The sequence below is a fragment of the Bos indicus x Bos taurus genome, chromosome 2 (genome assembly GCF_003369695.1).
Source record: "Bos indicus x Bos taurus breed Angus x Brahman F1 hybrid chromosome 2, Bos_hybrid_MaternalHap_v2.0, whole genome shotgun sequence".
In the NCBI taxonomy this organism is placed as follows: Eukaryota; Metazoa; Chordata; class Mammalia; order Artiodactyla; family Bovidae; genus Bos; species Bos indicus x Bos taurus.
In genome coordinates, this window is record NC_040077.1 from 97,450,551 (window position 1) to 97,466,187 (window position 15,637).

Sequence of the window (15,637 nt, forward strand, 5' to 3'; positions counted from 1 at the left end):
TGTCTTCTCTATATTTATTTAGTACTAGGGAATTGTTCTGTAGAGTCACTCAGAAAATAGTATCCCTGTCATTTAGAAACTATTACAAAATGGTAGAAACATTTGGAGAATAGCATATCTGTCATTTAAAATCCATATGAAAGTGGTGGAAATTGCTACTACTATCACATTACAGTTGATTTCACCACTTATTTTTTAAGTCTTTAATAGTAATTGCCCCACAATGTGGGCAATCCAAATGTGGCTATTTTGTATGACTTAAACTGTTTTGTGTTTTTTTTTTTTGCCTATAATAAAAGTATTTATTATAATGAGAGCAGTTGTGTCCCGAAACATTTAGATTCATGAAGCATTAATATCCTTTGAAATACATGCTAGGAATACTTTGAAATCACTAAAACTCTTTTCACCTTAACGCATATAAAGTATTCAAATGAACTAGCAAAGAAAACCTTTAAGAGTGAGTTATCTTCAGAGAGGAGAATTTAACTCCAAATATTTGGAGTTAGAATTGGGCATCAACAATAACCCCAGGGATGCTGAGCCAACACAAAGGCACCAAGTGTTCCCCAAAGGCGCACCTTGAACTGCACTTGTGTTTGTTGCTATGGAAGCAAAATGGCACTTTCTCACACAAATCCCAACTTTAAGCTACTGTGCTCTGCTTTTAAAATGGCATGCTAAGTTGCTTTAGTCGTGTCCACCTCTATACAAATTGCTTTTTATGTCCTGAGCCAACTCTATTTTGACTTTTTAACTTTACTTACATTCATAAGCATATGGCATTGTATTATTTGGTAATGAACATAACTGATACTCTGATAATATTTTATCCCTACATAGCAATAGCTAAAAGACATAGGGACAATTACCAGAACAAGCAATTTGCTTCTTCCCATCTCATCTCCTTAAGGTAAAGAATCTGCCTGAAGGAGACCAAGGTTCAAGCCCTGGGTTGGGAAGATCCTTTGGAGAAGGGAATGGCAGTCCACTCCAGTATTCTTGCCTAGAGAATCCCATGGACAGAGGAGCCTGGCAGGCTACAGTCTGTGGAATCACAAAGAGTCGGACACAACTGAGCAACTAACACTACTATTCCTTAACTGCACAAGGGAATGTTCTAGCATTTTGTACTGCTATTGAAAAGATTTGAAAGAATGCTATGCAAGAAGTTTATTTAGCCGAAAGGGAGGGAAAGACATTGTCATTGTAGACTTGACAAGATAAGAACAAACTGTAATAGAGTAACTCATAAATATTTTTGAATCATTTTAGTAACTTAGATTTAATATTTTCTATTTCAAAACACATAGGAAACACTCAAATTTTTCATTTTTGATGACTAGAATATAATTTATTACAATAAAAATTGATTGATATCTATTGAACAGCAATATTAAGAGCTTCTTAATACTTGTGACTGATTTTTTCTCATTTTCCAGATATAACACAGAACCTTCCTCCTTTACATATTCAAAACATAAAGCCATTTACTCTTGTTGCTATTGAGTCGCTAGGTCACTAACTCTTTGCAACCTCGTGCACTGTATATAGCACATCAGTCTATTGTGTCCTTCACTAGCTCTGAGTTTGCTCAGATTCATGTCCATTGAGTCACAAAATAATTCTTAAATATTTCTTTTAGTTAATATTGTTATACGTATCTGGAATATTGCTTCAACTCGGCCTCCATTACAGTAACAAGTACCTCCATACACAGAGAAATTTTGAATCAAATTTGTAACATTAAAAAAGAAAATATGTTGAGCTTCTGCTGTGTTCAGGCCCAACAAAAGACACCAGTGCTAGGTAGAGGGACAAAGAATAAAGATATGATCCCCCTCCCCAGAAGACCTGAGATATTCAAGAAAGATGAAATGATGGAGAATACATTTGAGGGAGAAATAAGTTTTCTGAAGAGATTTTTCAGAACATACTTACTGGCTCAAACCAAGATCAAAACCTTGGCCCATAAACAAACTTTGTAGCCAGGAATCTACAAAAAGTCAAGTTGAATGTGGTTGTATTACCCTGGTCTTGAAATGTTATATTTGTGGAAAGCAATAAAAATCACTAATTTATCACTTTACTCTTCTCAAATCCCATGTCATAATTTCCATTGAAGCATCTACCTATGTCTTTCCCTTCTACTAAAAGACCAAAAGGACACAGGGCAACTTTCCTTTGATATGTGAAAACTGTTCACTGAGAGACGAAATAGAATTGTTCTGTTTCTCCAGGAGATTGAGCCTGGGTAGATTTATTTTGTCTGCAGACTTGAGCTCACTCCTTGTAAATATTTAAGCAAAGATTATTTATAATTGTCCCCCTTCTCAGGAAGAACTTTCTACATTGATGATGAATTATATCAGGTGACTCTAAGATTCCTTCTACTTGACTGATTTTAAAGTTGATGAGTTATATCTTTATCCTCCTCAAAATTTCTAGAAGATTCATTGATTATACAAAGTTACATTGCTGTCATTTAGTCACTAAGTCCTGTCCGATTCTTTGCAAACCCATGTACTGAGCCCTCCAGGCTCCTCTGTCCATGGGATTCCCCAGGCAAGAATCCTGAAGTGGGTTGCCGTTTCCTTCTCTAGGGGATCTTCTTGACCTAGGAATCCAACCTGCATCTCCTGCTTTGGCAGTCAGATTCTTTACCACTGAGTCACCAGGAAAGCCCCACAGAGTTACATTCTTAGCAGTAAAAACTAAAAACTATGCCCTTTCTATAAAATATTTTTAAAAGTGAGAGAATTTGTATAATATAAACAATGTCAATCAGTATTCTATTATTGGAATCAATGCATTATTTGAAGAGAAAAGACTTTTCAATTTAAGAGGAAAGTTCAACATATATTAAGAAGCTGAGTATCATATCTGTCTTAGAATTTAATGTCATCTGGGTGAATGAGCCTTAATGTCCTTATTACTGAGTAAGAAATAACAAGAGCTGCATCAATTGTGTATGTGCATGTTTGGTTATCAAATGTTTAGTATTCACAAAAGTTCTTTGAAAAGGTGAGAATCTCCTATTTTAATGAGACTCTCCTAAGGTGTGTCCTCTTTTTTAAATCATTATTCTTTTAAAAAAGCATTTGAAATGGCATTTAAGCACACATTTTAAAAGATAATATGAAAGAGAAACATAGCATAGGAAAATGGGGGAAAGAGTTAAATGATAAAATGAGGGTAACATCAAGTTGAGGCAAACAAATGCATCTTACAGCATCTTGCATAATAGACAATGAGGGATTATTGATTTGACTCCAAACTGCAAATACTGAAAGTATGGGATAAAACACAATCAGGTACAAGATTGACTGTGAATAAATTGTAACATCCCACTTTTCAAAAGAGAGAGCTAGATTTTTTTAAGCTAAATAGTTTTCTACACAGGCCAAAATCATGGGATCTAAATACACTGTTTTGTGTTGTATATCCACCTGGATCTTGGAATAAACTTTCTGCACAAAGGAATAAATAATCCACACATCATTCAAAGAATCTTCAGTTTATATGAGTCCACAAAGAATATTAAGTGTAGACTCTTTTTCCAGCTAAAAGCAGATCCATATGCTTTAATGATCATGCAAGTAGAAAATATTTTTGACATATCATAATGAAAATTCAGAATAAATCAGGAAAACCCAAGTATTATCTTCACATTGATAGCAATGCGTGTTCAAAAGAATGTCATCAATTTGTGAACCTAAAAATAACGAGATTCTTACCTTTTCAAGCATTGTTGTAATTCGTAAATATCCTAAACCCTTTAGAAATTTGATGAATTATAAGTTCTAACAATGGATGGGAAAAGGGATGTCTCGGGGGAGAACTTTCTGACACTGTGGTTTGGGTTCGGTTTTAATATAGGGTCAGAGCCAATTCGCAGAGCAGGAAAAAGTGGCACTTCCACACCCACTACCCCTGGATCAACCGCCATCACTCCTGGCACCCCACCAAGCTATTCTTCACGCACCCCGGGCACTCCTGGAACCCCCAGCTACCCCAGGACCCCTCACACACCAGGAACCCCCAAGTCGGCCATCTTGGTTCCCAGTGAGAAGAAAGTCGCCATTATACGCACGCCTCCGAAATCTCCTGCTACTCCCAAACAGCTTCGGCTTATCAACCAACCACTGCCAGACCTGAAGAATGTCAAATCCAAAATTGGATCCACAGACAACATCAAATACCAGCCTAAAGGGGGCCAGGTAAGAATCATATGAACACACGTATTTGCTGCCAAAGTAAAATCCCTGTTACTTGCTGTGTTGCCGTCCTCACATGACAGGCTTACAGTTGTTAAAAGAGAGATGGAGGTTTTATAGCATTACTGGTTGTGATTTATTATTAATAGTTTGGATCTTATCTGAGAAAGCTACCTTATAAAATATATTGTAAATAATATGCCGTGTCCATTCCTACTGGTTATTATTAGATAAAAATTGATTTAACTGTAGAGGAGAATCTTTTAGTTGATTACCTAAGAGATCCTGTTTGAATGTTTCTCTGTTGACTTGTGGATTTTAACTTAGGAGATATAAGTTTCATTTCTGGTATAAATTTGAGTATTATCTGGTATGAATTTCTGGCATGATACTGGCTTTGAGCTCATTTGACCATCTTTTAGTGATACTACTTTTATCACCTTCCTTCTCCTCGAGGATTTCCTATGATATTTTCTACCATTTTCCCGTGTTCATTCCAAATCAGAGCATGGTTCCCCAAGTTGTTTCTCAGCCTGCTATTGCCTAAACATTGCAAAGGGCAGATTTTCACATTGATAATTAATAGATGACTCTACATGGGTATAAGAAATTTTGTTTCAGAATAATTGTGTTAAATAGAGTTGTTGGTAAAACTCTACCTATTGACTCTTAACTTCAGCTTCAGAGCAAACATTTATATATATTTTTTCCAACCAGAGAGCTTGAGTTCTACCTTAACCTAAACATTGCTTTCACACTGTATGTTTGGACAAAGCAGTTAGCCTGGAAGGAGATAAAACAAATATCACCTAATGTTTCCCTTGTGATATTGATATGCCCATAGTCTGACTTTTATTCTAAATGAAGGGATGAAACACCCATCCTTGAGTAAAAGAAGAGGAAAGCAGTAATTTCCTTTATACATTAACAAAGTATAATGCCCTTGTTCAATATATCAAAAAAAAACTTAAAAAAATTTTTTTTTTCCCTCTCTTTTACTTGTCTCTTGTATTTTCTGCCACTGATTTCTGGTATCCCCCTCTTACGCCAAAGAAAATACATTTTCATCAGGTTTAGAAGAAATGTCTTGCCAAAACATGAAGCTGTCAAAGACTCCCACTCAGCATTAAAACAAAAATTTAATGTTGCTTTTTCCTTTAGCAACAGACTTCTCTGCTTTCTCATTATGATTCTGTTCAAGAAAGTCCAGAGTTAAGAAAAAATCAACCAAAGAAGGGAGGAAGGACTCAGAATTCCATTTTTAGAACAACTGTAACATTCTATAATAATATAGTCACATAAAAATGCTTTTTTTATAGAAGGATGTAATTAAAATATGAGCTATAAGAAACCTTTTTAAGCAAAAAACAAAACAAAACAAATTATATCACATTTAAGCCTATAATTCCCCAAATCTCATACTCTTGCCTTTATCATAGTTTTGCACATCCAAATATGATATTATTTTATATTTATACATAATTGAAAAGAGTAAGTTGAATAAAATAAATTTATACCAATTTGCAAGTTTATCATTTTTGTTCTTTTGAGCTACCTCCTAAAATAGAGTAGTTATAATGTGTATTTAAAATCAGTTCTCTTTTTGTGAATATCCTAGTGTTCTAATATTTTCCTTAATTAAATGTGAGGTTTATTTGCCTATCTTCTGGAAAATATTGATACTTAAAATAATCTATTTCTTCTTAGAATCACAAGGGAGTTAATTATCTCAAAGATATTTTTTTGAAACTAAAAGGAAAATTGAATAAAAAGTAAATGCTTATTGATATAATTCGACAATAAAGATTTTGTTCAAAGGACTTTCAAAGGTAGAAAGACAAAAAGTGGTTTTGGCCTCAGCTTTGCTAGAATCATTAAGTTAACCAACCCCCAAATTTGAAGACTTAAATTTATTTTCTCTTTCTACTTCTTTATATCTTGCTGTGAATATTTCTGTGTCTAATTTTAATTTTCTCCTATATTTGTTAATTCATAAAGTTGATGTAAAGACATTCTTCTGAGGTGAACTAGTGCTGCCCTAGAGATTATGGTAATTAAGGACTAGTAAATACATATGCTGGGAGGGAGTGGGGGCAGGAGGAGAAGGGGACGACAGAGGATGAGATGGCTGGATGGCATCACTCACTGATGGACATGAGTTTGGGTGAACTCCGGGAGTTGGTGATGGACAGGGAGGCCTGGCGTGTTGCGATTCATGGGGTCGCAAAGAGTCAGACACGACTGAGCAACTGAACTGAACTGAAATACATATAACACAGAAAATTAAAGAAAGAATAAAATTAGCCACAAAATCACCATGTCAATTGAAGAAAATCTTTAGTTCCATGCTGCTAAGTTGCTTCAGTCATGTCTGACTCTGTGCAACCCCATAGACGGCAGCCCACCAGGCTCCCCCGTCCCTGGGATTCTCCGGGCAAGAAACTAGATTGGGTTGCCATTTCCTTCTCCAATGCATGAAAGTGAAAAGTGAGAGTGAAGTCGCTTAGTCGTGTCCCACCCTCAGTGACCTCATGGACTGCAGCCTTCCAGGCTCCTCCGTCCATGGGATTTTCCAGGCAAGAGTAGTGGAGTGGGGTGCCATGGCCTTCTCCATGAGGCCAGTATTAAACAAATGCAAAATTATCCTATTGCAACTTCAGATGACTTGGAAAAATTATACAATAGTGGAATTATAAAGTGACTTTTGTTGGAGAAATGGGAAGTGTTTCCTCACCAAGATAAGACATAGATGATAGGAGTATATTTGCCTACTATTTTGTGACAGATGGCATCAATGTATTTAAACTGGAGAGGAAAATGAATTAGAAAATTTGGATGCAGTACAGTTGAACTGTCTTTGTAGGAAACATATTTTACTCAACATTTAACACTGTGGTCCTAAAAGCCTCCTTGTGTATGGTCTCCTAGTGTATGGTCTTCTCACATACAGAGGGTGAGGAGAGTTTCTTTTTCTTTACATGTTAAACTGGGGATTTTCGCTGGATTTTAAAGGTTCAACTTTATAAAACAACTAAGAAAGATTTTTATGTAAAAGTTTCTTAGAAATTATCAAGATAGTAATAATATGCCAAAGACCCTTGTTATTAATATCTGGTTAAGAATCCATAAACTGGGGAAATCAAAGCCAGTTGTATGGTGTCTCCAGTAGTAAATTATATATACTAGGATATTTGAGTGGACAGTGACCAGCCCAGAATCATTGAAGAGAATAGGACAATAGCGATATCTTCTGTAGGAGCCCAGTTTTGTAACAGACATATGGCATCTATAATTATTGAGAAAAATAGTCGCACAGCTCTTATTAGTGAGATGGGAGTAAATAGGTAGATACAACCTTCATTCATATAATTCAGAGCATCTCCACATACTCTATTGTCAAAAAATTTGGTGTGGTTTGATTGTATGTAAAAATTAAATTTTTAAAGCATTATTATTTTTGTATTAAAGTTTGTACAGTCACTAAATATAAAGAGAAGAAATCTCTAATGGAAGATATATGTGTCTTAGGGATTCAACAACAACCTTCCACGTTGGGAAGCTTTTATTATTTGTCCCAATTTCAATGTTTATTGCTCTTCCATATGTATAAGTTATGTGCTTATGGCTGTTATCTCTTCTGTTAAAGTCCAGTTTTCTTTTGGCAAAGAGGCTCAACTCAGAGCTCAGTTCAGTGCGGCAGGTCAATGCCTAATGGACTGGATAAGCTAGGTGAAGCTATGAGGAGCTTTGCAAAAAGCAATAAAGTTCATCTTTTCAGCTAAAATATAAATTCAGTCTACTGGTAAGAACATAATGCAATCTTGAATTCACTATAGATAGTAAGCTTGGTTAATTTAACTCAAGGCATAGGTAAAGCTATCTTATTAAGTGTATTAATTTGAAGCTGTCTCACTGTACTTAGCTCCTTAATCTACAATCATCTAAATCTAAATTTTAAAATAGTGTTAGTGTTTTAAGGACTCGGCTGCTTGATTTAAACAAAGATAGGAAAATAACCAGTTTCTCTAAATGTGTGGCATAAAAAAAATAAACAATAGCTGAATGAATGGTACTTTTTCTGTCTATTGGTCAGATCCATCGAAACAGATACATTACCATAAGTAAAGTGAATAGGCAGTAGAGATTTCCTGTATGACACAGGGAACCCAAATCCAGCTCTCTGTAACAACCTAGAAGGGAGACAGCTTAGCAGGAGGTTTAAGAGAGAGGAGACATATGTGTATCTATGGCTGATTGATGTTGATGCATTGCAGAAACCATCACAATATTGTAAAGTAATAAAGTAATTATCTTCCAATTAAAAATAAAAGTAAAAAAAATTCCTTTATATACTCTTAACAGACTCCATAAATATTTGTGCCACAAAGGGCAAGCTGAAGGTGAGTGAAAAAGCAGTGTTTTTGAAATAGAAGCAAAGAGAGAGAGTAAGAAGAAAATGAATTGAATGAAATGTAGAGTAGAATCTTTTTTATATTTTTTATATAAAATTGTAGGCAATATCCTGCGACTTTTTTGGCCTTTCACGTGCTACCTTGAATGAGTTGCTTTCAATTTTATATTCAAGGGGAAAAACAAAATTAATTCTGGAGGCAACTAATAAATTATGGTGAAACAGGATTTTTTTCTTATCATATAAAATTATTATGATCAATTTTGTGAAGGTCTACTAAGGTGCTATTAATATACATAGGCACATTTACAGAATCAAAAATTTTATAAACAGAGAAAGATAAGCTTATTTTGATCTTTTTCTCATTTGCAGATTTATTCTTTAATCATTTACAAAGACTCTGCTGTGTACTATATGACACATGACACATGGCCTGGACAATCTAAGCAAAAGTGTTTGTTTTCCTTGTCCTCTCCTGGTGTCCTGCCTTTATTTGATTTAAAATTTTTTTCCAAGCCATTTCTTTCCATCACCTTAGGGCTACAAATAAGTACTAATTAAAAAGTATAATAAAATACCCAACTAATTGTAAAATACTGTCAGTCAACCCAGCATGAAGAAAAGCTCTTCACCAAAATATATTACATAATATTGACAGGAAATTTTTTTTTGCAACCAAAGTCATCATTATCTCAAAATGAAAGCTCCTTGAAATCAGGGACTCTGTCTTTATGCAATAGAACTTTAATAACTATAATTCAAGTACTTTTGTAAGGTAATGAAAAGTTTTCAAGCTAGGCTTCATAAATATTAATTATTAAAAACTATGGAAAAATTATTCCTTTGGGTTTACAAAACTGAGACCTATAGACTGTCTTTCTGTTTGTTGTTCATTTACAAACCAAACAAGGACATGGAAACAGCCTTGAATCTCAGGTTGTTTTCCGACAATTGAACAGACTCTTGAAAAGTTAGTTTATTACCAACATGGCCTAATATTCCTTACACTATCTTAAAGTTTTAAACTAAAAAAAAAAATGTAATATCAAGAAGTTACGGCATATGAACTTTATAAACCTCTTTGTATGTTAATTTTCATGAGTCACAATGACTGTTGTGTTAGTAACTTTCCTTCCAGTATCCATGGACAGACCACTTAACCTATGTAACAGTGGGTCTAATGGCTAAACTTAATGTCTGTTCACCAAAACGTTATTTCCAAATTTTTCAGCATTATCTATTCACTCCAGTGTTTCTCAGTGTAGTTCTACTTTCTGTGCTTTGTGACACAGCCTATACAGGAAAATTGAGCTCTCACCTAAGTGGATCCTCTACCATGTTCTTTTCCTTAGAGCTCTGTGGAATTGTTTGTTTTGACGTAAACTATTATTTCTGTTTAAATGTGTATTGAAATATGCTTATTGTTTATATTTGATATACTTAGTTTTGAAGATGTTATTGGTCAGTGTAGGTAAGTGTTAATTGAAATTCACAGTGGACTATACTGTTTATATACCTGTGTGCGTTTTGACCAGAGCACCAGGTTGTTCACAGATGAATATTTGAAGAGCACTATCCAGAGAACTTTTAATCTTCAGGAATATATATGATATGATAATATTTTTATTTTAATATATGATGTCTATGGACTCTATAGAGGGTAGATAGTTTTCATTAAAATTGAATGTTATGGAATAGGAAATACTTTTGAGAAAGGCAGAAAGTGTTTTTAAACTTGATAAGCATTCCTAAGAAATGAGGCAAACCCAAAGGAAAAGCTTAATGCTCTATAAAGTTGAAGGGAAGTCAATTGAATGTCACTCAATTCTGTGTAAGACTGCCTTGGATGGGGAAAGAAATGATTTTGTAATTGAGGTTCATACCTAGAGGATGCCTAAAGGGCCTAGCACCAGGCTGTAAAGGAACTGATAAGAGAATCCAACTTTTAGACACCAAGTTACTTTCCATATCTTGGTATCTTGAGTTGACATGTGGATATTTTATTTTTAAAAAGCAGCAGCAGAGAGTGTCAAAAAAAAATCAGATTCCCATTGCTCAAGGAACTCATTTTGACATCGCAATTACTAACTCTGTTTTGTAAACTGTTTTACTCAAAACTAAAAATTTCATTTTTCATGTTTCATGTTTCCAACTAACCTCTAGTAAGAGAGATCTATTTCTGCCTGCAAGCATATCCCACATTTTGTATTCCTCCTCTTTCTTAGAGTAACCCCATTTGAGGGAGGAAAAAAAACCTCATTTCTCTACAGGAGCAATTCAGCTTATATGCAGAGAGAGTACAGTGGCAGATCATTTCAATTGAACCATTTGTGATAAAATTCAACTAGAATCACATCAAAAATATCCAGAAAGTAACTCTTCTGTTCTTTCCTAGTGTAGTGGAGGAATAGATAGAATTAACTAAGTTAAAATAATTCTGATTAAATATTCAGTTGCATTAATCTATTCTTTATAACTCTTCATGCTTACAAGACCCTTATATGAAAGAAAAATCAGTGATGTTTGCATATAAGTCACCAATATATGCCCAAAAGAATGAAATCCTTTTCTGCCAACCCTGCACTGAGGAACTGGTTTGCCTGAACCTTGAAAGATAATCTGTTACATACTCAACTTGGAGTGAGGGCATTCTGTCAAGAGATAATAACATAAAGACATCATGGGGATGAACTTGAAAATATAAACAAGGCCCCTATAGTATAGACTATAACACAATCTAGACAAAATGTAATATATTAAAAGAGAACTCAAACATCAGTATTGCTGCAAACCTTGGTTGCCTGGTTATTAGTTTTATATTTTGTCTCATTTTATAAGAAATAGGAAATTTGGTAGAATTTTTAATAAGGCATAGCTTTTGGAAGATGATCCAGTTGCTTGATATAATAATACATTTCATGTGCTATGAAATATGCAGAAGGAAAGATTCTCTCATTCTTTGCATTAATAGAGCAAGTAAAATTTCTAATGGAAAAAAATTAACAAAGATTAAAATGTGGTTTAGAATTAATGTTGGATAATGACTATTTGACTATTTTTCCTTTATATTATAAATATAAAAAATTATTTCATTTGTAAAATAGAAGTTCATTATATTTTTTTAGGCAGTCTCCAAGATATTAAAGTAATTTTCCCTTGACATGGGCTTTAGGAAAATAAAAGTCCAATGAGAATTTCTTCCCAAAGAAAGCAGTTTTCATTTCAATTTATCCATAGAGAACAGAGAGTTAAAACTCAACTCTGATTAAAAAAAAAATCTAAAATAAAGCTTTAACCTTCACAGCAGCCATCTGTTTTTCTATTTTGTGGGAGGGATGGTTTCTAAGGACTGCCAGTATTTGTGGAATCAACTCTCTAAGGTGTTATTTGTCAATGATCCTAGAGATGTTTGGCATGAAGTAGTTTGTAATTGTGGTAAGGCATAAATGTGAGTTACATGGCTCAGGTACAAGTTGTCAAGCTAGAGTGTAAATCTCACTGAACATCAAACATTCACAGCCCTGAGTGGTTTTATTTCTGTCCATTCAACCATTAAGCAAAATGGTGAATGTCATACTTTGTCTCATTTTAGACAGAAGCAGTATACTATGAAGTTTTTGCAATTATGGAAATACGTAAAGGCTGTGCTATAAATGCATGTCCAAGTGAGCAAACATAGGTTAGTAAAATCTACCATCAAAAAAGGCCAGTTAGGTTTTTTACTAGAAAATCCATGATTCTCTTGAAAATCTAAAGAAAAGCAACAGAAGTTGGCCTTGAAGTTTTAGGATTTAAGATTTGAATCATCTTTAAGTAATGCTGGCAATATGTCCTCGTTGGGTTTGAATCATTTGCCTTGGAAAATCATAAAAAATGTCAAACAGTTGATTAAACATTAGAGTCAAACAAATTTATGCAACTGAATTTGGAATTTCCATTTTTGCAACAAGTGAGTCAGATTTAACATTTGGCTTTTGATCACTTGGTAATGAGTCACTTGATTGGTACTCTTATGATCTCTAAATTAAAACTTGTAAATGAAATATGAGACTCTGTATATCCCAAGGATTAGAAAAATGGCTTAGATGAATTCTTTTTCATTTCCAAAATAAATAGCTCCTTATGCAGAATAATTTAAAGTATTACTATTAGAAAAAACAAATCAGAATTATTTGCTTTCTAAGAATAACTTATCTGTGAAGTTTGAAATGTAATGGCCCTTATTGACTTGTTTATCTGCATCTACAGTTTACTTGAAACCCTTAGAACAACTATGCTTTTTGTTAGATACAGACTTTGTGACATTGCCATTTTTTTTAATTGGAATATTTATTATGCTCAAAAGAGTGCCCACATCATCCTGTCTTTTGAATTCAGATTTTGACAAGTCTCTTCCCTTGGGCTGCCGATGAGAGCTGTCAATGATGCTTCCCTGTAAGGAACAAGCTATCTTGTCAGTGTTAGGCAGACGCTGCAATTTAAGCTTTGTCTAGTTAAAAATAGTCAAGATTCAGTGTCCTTTTGAATTTTGTACTCTTTTTTGCAAATTAGAAGAGATGTGATACCATTCTTGGAGAAAGCTGTATATCTAGGGTAAATTTATTTTGCTTTTTTTTATGTATAAGAGGATAAACTGTCCCCTAAAATACTGGAAATGTGATATCTCTCTAGATATTGGGGGGTACTTTTAGTCAAAATGAAATAAAACAAACAAAAAAATAACAAACCTTTCCTTCCATTCTTACATTGCTTATTTTGGAGGGCTCTCCAAAACATTCAAAATTCAGAAGATGCATGAAAGAAGCTACAAGAGTTATTACTTTGCACATTACTTTACACCTGAGTAATATCTTTCCAGATCTGGATTTGCTGTTGTCCTTAAAGATGAACACTGGACTTCCTGAAAATAGAAATGAAACACCTAACCTCAAATCTGTTGGGCCCAATCCAGACCTGGCCTACCTGTACATGGCCTGGTTCAGGTCAGCTAGTTGACAGTCCTTGGTTTTCTCCCCTGTAAAAATGGAAAGGATGCTATCACACCAAAGTCAAGGATATTGGCTCTTTATGAGCAGGTGTCAGAAAGTGGCCTTTCAGAAAGCTGCTAAACCAAACCTGCAAGGGAATCATGAAGCCTTCCAGTAGAGGAGGCCCAGAGTCTCCTTGTTGATGATCTTGGGAAAACCAGAGCTTCTTCCCTCAGATGAGTGAGAACCCTAACCTGTAGCAGTCAGCCAGACCAATGTGAACCTCATCATTCTGCATGGACCAGTCGTAGTCCACTCAAGTTTAACCAGGTGATTTACAGTCAGACTAACACTCCAGAAGTTGGGGGGTGGGGTGGGGAGAGCACTGGCACATCCTTCAGAAACCAGGGCTGAACTATTGGACCTTCCATGGAGGAGACCTGAGTCCCAGTGTTGCCCACAATATCGGAAACCTCCTCACAGATAATTTACATTTCTGTTCCTATATTGTTTCCAGATTACAGCAGCCTACAGCCAGGGTATCAGGCTCTCAAGCACTGGCCCTTGGAGATGGGGGTGAGGGGTGCAGGAGAAAAACACTTCATATTTACATGATAGATTTGCCTTTAAGTTTCAGTGTTAGTTTTTCTCATAAATGATAAATGTAAGTGGAAAGGAGTTTGGAGGCTCTTTGGTGCTAACCCATTTCTGGTTCCCTGGTTCCCAATATTCTATCCCAGAATTTTGAAAGAAAATGCACAGTGAAGTTACTTCCAATTCCTTTTAGGTTAGGATTTTAAACAAGAAGATCGATTTTAGCAAGGTTCAGTCCAGATGTGGTTCCAAGGATAACATCAAACATTCTGCTGGGGGCGGAAATGTAAGTAGAAGCTTGTGTCAGAAGCTGTCCTGATTGTGTGGCGCCAATCTGCACAGCCGGCACTTCGTCTCCTTTCTCACCTCCTTCCCAACACCTCCCAGCACACTCCCCACTTCTTGTTGCTGTGCCACAAGTCCCCCTGGTTTGGGAGCTTGTCAGCCTTGCATTTTCAGTGATGGGCTTTCCATCCTTCCCTCTGAGATCACTGGTGAATTTCTTGCTTTTTAAAGGGGGGCACCATGGTTTTCAGGGAGATGGAAAGCCCATTTCACCTGCCAATTTGTTTGCTGGCCTTTGGCTTTAAGGTATTTTCTCATGCTGTCTCTGCTCCCTTGCAAAAGTCAGCTGAGCACACACTTTTCTAGCTCCTTTTGAGTTACTCCTGAGGCAATGACTGATGTATGAAAGTATCCAAAGTGTATAATGTCGATCTTTTGTGCTTCATTATTCATGAGAGTTGGGATAATACAAACCTGGTGAAGCATGGCTCATCTGTAATTCAAAGTGAAAGGATTCAAGTCCCAGTATACTCTTTGTCTTGATTTTTTTTTAATCCCTGTCTCTTAAATTGGGTGGAAATAATATTCTCTGAGAGGAAGAGAAAGATGAATTCATGTTTCTCAAAAGTATTTGAGGAAGAGTTCAAGCAGGCAGACTCAAGTAAAGTAGGCATGGTTCTTTGTTAACATTAGAATAATAAAAAAGGTGAATAGGGTGACTATACTACAGATCCAATCACCTAGACTTTGGGTTCTAGCCATCTGTGACTCAAGTAATTTATAGAGTATCAAATCCAGAATTCTTGCTTATCTAATAACTCTTGGTTTCTTGCTCCTTGGTTGGGTAGAGATGGAGTCAAACAGTGAAAAAAGAGACAAGCAAGTGCCTGATGTTCAAGGCAGCTCCACTGAGCATGAAAATGTGCCATATGGGAGAACCCCAGCAAGATTTGCTGGGCTCCTTCTAGGGTCAGGGCTGAGCCTGAGGCTCAGTGTTTACACTGACAGGCTCCCCTCATCCCTGGTGCACTGACTGTAAGTACACGCCGTGTACTGCTCTCAGGGAAGCAATCTCAGTCCTGGAATTAATAGGCAATTTTGAGAGTATCAGAGGATTGACCCAGCTGACCTCTACAATAGGTGCTGCTGGTCAAAACACCTAC

The 15,637-nt window shown here is 35.5% G+C and overlaps 1 protein-coding gene across 35 annotated transcripts in view; it reads left to right on the top strand.

Moving 5' to 3' along the window:
* The window catches only part of MAP2 (microtubule associated protein 2), a 297,900-nt gene that overhangs the window by 272,507 nt on the left and 9,756 nt on the right, over positions 1-15,637 (top strand). For 25 of the 35 annotated variants that reach the window (XM_027565984.1, XM_027566051.1, XM_027565943.1 and 22 more), the window contains 2 exons: positions 3,880-4,220; positions 14,383-14,475. In XM_027565984.1, coding sequence (XP_027421785.1) covers positions 3,880-4,220; positions 14,383-14,475 — 434 coding nt within the window. The remainder of the gene's footprint in view (positions 1-3,879; positions 4,221-14,382; positions 14,476-15,637) is intronic. The other 10 variants (XM_027566061.1, XM_027566158.1, XM_027565962.1 and 7 more) reach the window with 1 other exon arrangement.